Source organism: Oncorhynchus mykiss, chromosome 2 (assembly GCF_057628025.1).
Source record: "Oncorhynchus mykiss isolate SJ-2025 chromosome 2, ASM5762802v1, whole genome shotgun sequence".
Classification (NCBI taxonomy): Eukaryota; Metazoa; Chordata; class Actinopteri; order Salmoniformes; family Salmonidae; genus Oncorhynchus; species Oncorhynchus mykiss.
Window position 1 is genome coordinate 20,392,501 of NC_143023.1, and position 7,500 is coordinate 20,400,000.

General features: G+C 49.6%; 1 protein-coding gene across 2 annotated transcripts in view; it reads left to right on the forward strand.

The window, feature by feature from the left end:
* LOC110534415 (glutamate receptor ionotropic, kainate 5) overlaps positions 1-7,500 on the forward strand; it is a 134,822-nt gene that overhangs the window by 99,860 nt on the left and 27,462 nt on the right. For both annotated transcript variants that reach the window (XM_036941605.2, XM_036941619.2), the window contains exons 4-5: positions 3,661-3,821; positions 4,047-4,211. In XM_036941605.2, coding sequence (XP_036797500.2) covers positions 3,710-3,821; positions 4,047-4,211 — 277 coding nt within the window. In that variant the 5' untranslated portion in view covers positions 3,661-3,709. The remainder of the gene's footprint in view (positions 1-3,660; positions 3,822-4,046; positions 4,212-7,500) is intronic.

A 7,500-nucleotide genomic window follows, 5' to 3' on the forward strand; every position in this document is an offset into this window, starting at 1 on the left:
AGCAAAGCACCATCACACCTCCTCCTCCATGCTTCACGGTGGGAATCACACATGTGGAGATCATCCATTCACCTACTCTGCGTCTCACAAAGACACGGCAGTTAGAACCAAAAATCTCAAATTTGGACTCATCAGACCAAAGGACAGATTTCCACCAGTCTAATGTCCATTGCTCGTGTTTCTTGGCCCAAGCAAGTCTCTTCTTATTATTGGTGTCCTTTAGTAGTGATTTCTTTGCAGCAATTCGACCATGAAGGCCTGATTCACACAGTCTCCTCTGAACAGTTGATGTTGAGATGTGTCTGTTTCTTGAACTCTGTGAAGCATTTATTTGGGCTGCAAACTGAGGTGCAGTTAACTCTAATGAACTTATCCTCTGCAGCAGAGGTAACTCTGGGTCTTCCTTTCCTGTGGAGGTCCTCATGAGAGACAGTTTCATCATAGCACTTGATGGTTTTTGCGACTGCACTTAAATAAACATATTTTCCGCATTGACTAACTTTCATGTCTTAAAGTAATGATTGACTGTTGTTTCTCTTTGATTATGTGAGTTGTTCTTGCCATAATATGGACTTGGCATTTTACCAAATAGGGCTATCTTCTGTATACCACCCCAACCTTGTCACAACACAACTGATTGTCTCAACTGATTGGCACAAAGAAGGGAAAAAAATCCACAAATGAACTTTTAACAAGGCACACCTGTTAATTGAAATGCATTCCAGGTGACTACCTCATGAAGCTGGTTGAGAGAATTCCCAGAATGTGCAAAGCTGTCATCAAGGCAAAAGGTGGCTACTTTGAATAATCTTTTTTGAATTTGTTTAACACTTTTTTGGTTACTATGTGATTCCATATGTGTTATTTCATAGTTTTGATGTCTTCACTACTATTCTACAATGTAGAAAATAGTACAAATAAAGAAGTATCCTTGACTGAGTAGGTATGTCCAAACTTTTGACTGGTACTACAGATCCTTGAAAGCTTTTCTGCATTGCTCAGTCTTTAGCTGTGCCTTAAATGAGGCCAGAGACTCTGCAGTCCTGACAGTGACTGGAAGTGTGTTCCACAGCTGAGGGGCCACACAACTGAAAGCCCTGTCACCTGTAGTGTTTAGTCTGCTATGGGGCTGCTGAAGGGAGATGGACCTGGAGGAGGGTCGGGTGCATGTGGGGCAGGAGGGTAGGATGAAGTCAGACAGATATGGTATGAGAGAACAATAAAAGAAAGGGAGAGCTAAGGGGGAGAGGGAAAAAGGAAGAGCTACAGGGGGAAGGGGAGAAAGGGAGAGCTATGGGGAGAGGGAGAAAGGGAGCGCTAAGGGGGAGAGGGAGAAAGGGAGCGCTAAGGGGGAGAGGGAGAAAGGGAGAGCTAAGGAGGAGAGGGAGAAAGGGAGAGCTAAGGGGGAGAGAGAGAAAGGGAGAGCTAAGGGGGAGAGGGAGAAAGGGAGAGCTAAGGGGGAGAGGGAGAAAGGGAGAGCTAAGAGGGAGAGGGAGAAAGGGAGAGCTATGGGGAGAGGGAGAAAGGGAGAGCTAAGGGGGAGAGGGAGAAAGGGAGAGCTATGGGGAGAGGGAGAAAGGGAGAGCTATGGGGAGAGGGAGAAAGGGAGAGCTAAGGGGGAGAGGGAGAAAGGGAGAGCTATGGGGAGAGGGAGAAAGGGAGAGCTAAGGGGGAGAGGGAGAAAGGGAGAGCTAAGGGGGAGAGGGAGAAAGGGAGACGCTAAGGGGGAGAGGGAGAAAGGGAGCGCTAAGCGGGAGAGGGAGAAAGGGAGAGCTAAGGGTGAGAAGGAGAAAGGGAGCGCTATGGGGGAGAGGGAGAAAGGGAGAGCTACGGGGGAGAGGGAGAAAGGGAGAGCTAAGTGGGGAGAGGGAGAAAGGGAGAGCTAAGGCAGAGAGAGAGAAAGGGAGAGCTACGGGGGAGAGGGAGAAAGGGAGAGCTAAGGGGGAGAGGGAGAAAGGGAGAGCTAAGTGGGGAGAGGGAGAAAGGGAGAGCTAAGAGGGATAGGGAGAAAGGGAGCGCTAAGAGGGAGAGGGAGAAAAGAGAGCTAAGAGGGAGAGGGAGAAAGGGAGAGCCAAGGGGGAGAGGGAGAAAGGGAGAGCTATGGGGGAGAGGGAGAAAGGGAGAGCTACGGGGAGAGGCAGACAGGGAGCGCTAAGAGGGAGAAAGGGAGAGCTAAGGCAGAGAGAGAGAAAGGGAGAGCTACGGGGGAGAGGGAGAAAGGGAGAGCTAAGGGGGAGAGGGAGAAAGGGAGAGCTAAGTGGGGAGAGGGAGAAAGGGAGAGCTAAGAGGGATAGGGAGAAAGGGAGCGCTAAGAGGGAGAGGGAGAAAAGAGAGCTAAGAGGGAGAGGGAGAAAGGGAGAGCCAAGGGGGAGAGGGAGAAAGGGGGAGCTAAGTGGGGAGAGGGAGAAAGGGAGAGCTAAGGGGATGAGGGCGAAAGGGAGAGCTAAGGGGGAGAGGGAGAAAGGGAGCGCTAAGGGGGAAAGGGAGAGCTAAGGGGGAGAGGGAGAAAGGGAGAGCTAAGGGGGATAGGGAGAAAGGGAGCGCTTAAGGGGGAGAGGGAGAAAGGGAGAGCTAAGGGGGAGAGGGAGAAAGGGAGTGCTAAGGGGGAGAGGGAGAAAGGGAGAGCTAAGGGGGATAGGGAGAAAGGGAGCGCTAAGGGGGAGAGGGAGAAAGGGAGAGCTAAGGGGGAGAGGGAGAAAGGGAGAGCTAAGGGGGATAGGGAGAAAGGGAGCGCTATGGGGGAGAGGGAGAAAGGGAGAGCTAAGGGGGAGAGGGAGAAAGGGAGAGCTAAGAGGGAGAGGGAGAAAGGGAGGGAGAGTAGAAAAAGAAAAGTGTGAAGGGAAATGAAGGTAAGGAGGGAGGGAAGAGAGATGGAGAGGCAAAACATCCTCACCTCCCAGGGTCAGATAGAAGCAGTCAAGCTGCTGTGTTGTGCCTACAAGGTCAAAGGTGACTCATCTCCAACTCACACAGATACCAGACACACACATCACGCACACATCTCAGAGGTCAAACTGAGGGTCATGACCAGCTGACGGTGAGCAGAAACAAGACGCTATACACCACACACACACTTTATCTTCTTGTCTGTTCTCACACACACATTAAACTGTCACTTAGAAGGGGTGTTGTCACTCAGAGTGAGTGAGGGTGGTTTTGCAGCAGGCAGTGCTGTGTGTGTTTGTGTGTGTATTTCATGTGTGGCTCTCATGTGATCGTAACAAGCTCTTTGAATAGAGATGTAACCATTGGAGCTACAGATGTGTGCACAGAGTGAGAACGATTGTGTGTGTGTGTGTAAGGACCGATGCCGGGGATGAGAAGCAGGTACGGTGAGTCAAACATTTCATCAGGAACAGACAGCGTCAACACAAGGGTATACAAGGACATTAGACAATCAATGCAGAAGCAGGGAACAGAGTGGGGAACCAGACAGATATAGGGGCCGATCGAGTCCTGGTGAGTCCAATAATCGCTGATGATCGTGACAGGGGGAAGGCAGGTGTGCGTAATGATGATGGCAGGAGTGCGCAATGCTGGGGAGCCTGGCTCTCTGGGGAAGAGCGGGAGCAGGCGTGACAGTATGTATGTGTGTGTGTGCGTTTGTGAGTGTGTGCTTGTGTATATTTTGTGTTTGTAATGTATCCTCCCATCCTGTAGGTGGCAAGCAGGCAGCCAGCAGACCGTTCTCCATGAGGAGCAGTAGAAGATGCCGGCTCTGCCAGCGCTGCTGCTGTCGATACACTTCTCCTCCTTCCTGCTAGTTACCATGGCACCACGCTCCGGAAGCCAGGCCACCCTGCTCTCCTCCGTCCGGATGGGTGAGTGTCCATCTATCAATAATCCATCCATCCCTCCTTCCATCCCTTGATCACCCTCAGGTGTCTGTCTCTCCCTCCTCACCCGGTGACACAACTCACTCCCCTGGCCTTCACACCCCTCGTAAATACTCTGCTTGTCTCCTCTCTTTTTGTCTTACTGTCTAATGGTGAGTAACATCAATGTTTTCTCCCGTTCCATATCTCTCTGTCTCCCTCCCTATGTAGCTGCGATCCTGGATGACCAGTCAGTGTGTGGGCGTGGGGAGCGGCTGGCTCTGGCCCTGGCCAGGGAGAACATCAACAGTGTAATGGAGGGAGGGGCCAAAACACGTGTGGAGGTGGACATATTCGAACTGCAGAGGGACTCCCAGTATGAGACCACTGACACCAGTGAGTAACACCACTACGAGTACCCTAACCCTAACCCAGTAAGACCAGTACTGACATGTACAGACCAGTAAGACCAGTAATGACTAGTAAGACTATTAATACCAGGAGAGACCAGTACAGATGAATACAGACCAGGACTAAACCGAATCAGTAAAGACTAGTACAAACCATTCCACGACCACAGCCACTTGTACAGACCAGCAATACCAGTAGAGACCAGTACTGACCAGTAATACCAGTAGAGACCAGTACTGACCAGTAATACCAATAGAGACCAGTACAAACCAGTAATACCAGTATTGACCAGTACTGACCAGTAATACCAGCAGAGACCAGTCTGACCAGTAATACCAGCAGAGACCAGTATTGACCAGCAATACCAGTAGAGACCAGTACTGGACAGTAATATCAGTACAGACCAGTACAGAAGAGTACAGACCAGTACTGACCAGTACAGACCAGTAATACCAGTACAGACAAGTACAGATGAGTACAGACCAGTACAGACCAGTACTGACCAGTAATATCAGTTGAGACCAGCACAGAGCAGTACAGACCAGTACTGACCAGTAATACCAGTACAGACCAGTACTGACCAGTAATACCAGCACAGTCCAGTGCAGACCAGTACTGACCAGTAATACCAGTACAGTCCAGTACAGACCAGTACTGACCTGTAATACAGTAACTACAGACTTTATTTACAAAACAGATTGAGGATTTCATTCAGTAGTTTATGTGTATTAGCTCACAGACCAATGACTTCTATCAGGATACAGACACTTGTTGTTCCCATTGCAAGAGGTCACCACCCTGCCAATGGCCACAGCGAGCTGGAGGGAGAAGTGACTGTGTGTGGACGTATGTGAATGTACAGTGTGTGTGTGTGTGTGTGTGTGTGTGTGTGTGTATGTGTGTGTGTGTGTGTGTGTGTGTGTGTGTGTGTGTGTGTGTGTGCGCACACGCACACGACAGAGGTTATGGATGATGAGGGTGGAGAGATGTAGCGGAATGAAATGGAGCCCAGGGTGAATCTGAAGCAGCTTCTTCTCCTCGTCTCATTTCCTTCAGCTGAACTGACGTGAAGATGCACCCATGTACTTACTGTAGCCCCATGATGGGTGCCATTATTACCCCCTGTCAATCATTGACTCAGAGGCCTCGTTTCCCTGTTACTGTCTAGGTTCAACAACCATGGTTACTGTGACACAGTGCAGTGTGGCAGGAAGACATGTTGCCCTTAATCAGTATGTCAGAGTGGCATTGATCAGTAACATGAGCTGATCATTGAGCAATATGTTAACTATGAGACAGAACAGACTGACTTACAGACTGACTGACAGACTGAACACGCCCTAACAGCAGAGTGGAGTTTCCACCTTGCTGCTATGTTTCCAACATTTCCCCATCAGTAGTCACAAAGGAATTTTAAGGTGTAGGCAATGGCTAGGTTCCACTCTACAAACTCACTCCCTTCCCTCTGCCCGTGAAGGGAAGGTGGCATAATGGAACCAAGCCAGAGGGATAAAGGAGAAACCAAGGAGTGAGTAAGAGTTCTGAGGTCCACAAGCATTAGAAACAATAGACTGCACTTCAACATTTATAGCAACAGACAAAAAGATAGAAATACATTCCCACCAGACTAACAGAGCACCCAGACTAACAGAGCACCCAGACTAACACTAACAGAGCACCCAGACTAACAGAGCACCCAGACTAACAGAGCACCCAGACTAACAGAGCACCCAGACTAACACTAACAGAGCACCCAGACTAACAGAGCACCCAGACTAACAGAGCACCCAGACTAACAGAGCACCCAGACTAACACTAACAGAGCACCCAGACTAACACTAACAGAGCACCCAGACTAACAGAGCACCCAGACTAACACTAACAGAGCACCCAGACAAACAGAGCACCCAGACTAACAGAGCACCCAGACTAACAGAGCACCCAGACTAACAGAGCACCCAGACTAACAGAGCACCCAGACTAACAGAGCACCCAGACTAACAGAGCACCCAGACTAACAGAGCACCCAGACTAACAGAGCACCTAGACTAACAGAGCACCCAGACTAACAGAGCACCCAGACTAACATAGCACCCAGACTAATAGAGCACCCAGACTAACAGAGCACCCAGACTAACAGAGCACCCAGACTAACAGAGCACCCAGACTAATAGAGCAACAAAACTAACAGAGCACCCAGACTAACAGAGCACCCATACTAACATAGCACCTAGACTAACAGAGCACCTAGACTAACACTAACAGAGCACCTAGACTAACAGAGCCCCCAGACTAACAGAGCACCTAGACTAACACTAACATAGCACCCAGACTAACAGAGCACCCAGACTAACAGAGCACATAGACTAACACTAACAGAGCACCCAGACTAAAAGAGCACCCAGACTAACAGAGCACCCAGACTAACACTAACAGAGCACCTAGACTAACAGAGCCCCCAGACTAACAGAGCACCTAGACTAACACTAACAGAGCACCCAGACTAACAGAGCCCCCAGACTAACAGAGCACCTAGACTAACACTAACAGAGCACCCAGACTAACAGAGCACCCAGACTAACAGAGCAACCAGACTAACACTAACAGAGCACCTAGACTAACAGAGCACCCAGACTAACAGAGCACCCAGACTAACACTAACAGAGCACCCAGACTAACAGAGCACCCAGACTAACAGAGCACCCAGACTAACACTAACAGAGCACCTAGACTAACAGAGCACCTAGACTAACAGAGCACCCAGACTAACAGAGCACCCAGACTAACACTAATGGAGCACCTAGACTAACAGAGCACCCAGACTAACAGAGCACCCAGACTAACAGAGCACCCAGACTAACACTAACAGAGCACCTAGACTAACAGAGCACCTAGACTATCAGAGCACCCAGACTAACAGAGCACCCAGACTAACACTAACAGAGCACCCAGACTAACAGAGCACCTAGACTAACAGAGCACCCAGACTAACAGAGCACCTAGACTAACAGAGCACCCAGACTAACAGAGCACCCAGACTAACAGAGCACCTAGACTAACAGAGCACCTAGACTAACAGAGCACCTAGACTAACAGAGCACCTAGACTAACAGACTACCCAGACTAACAGAGCACCTAGACTAACAGAGCACCTAGACTAACAGAGCACCTAGACTAACAGAGCACCTAGACTAACAGAGCACCTAGACTAACAGAGCACCCAGACTAACAGAGAACCCAGACTAACAGAGCACCTAGACTAACAGAGCCCCCA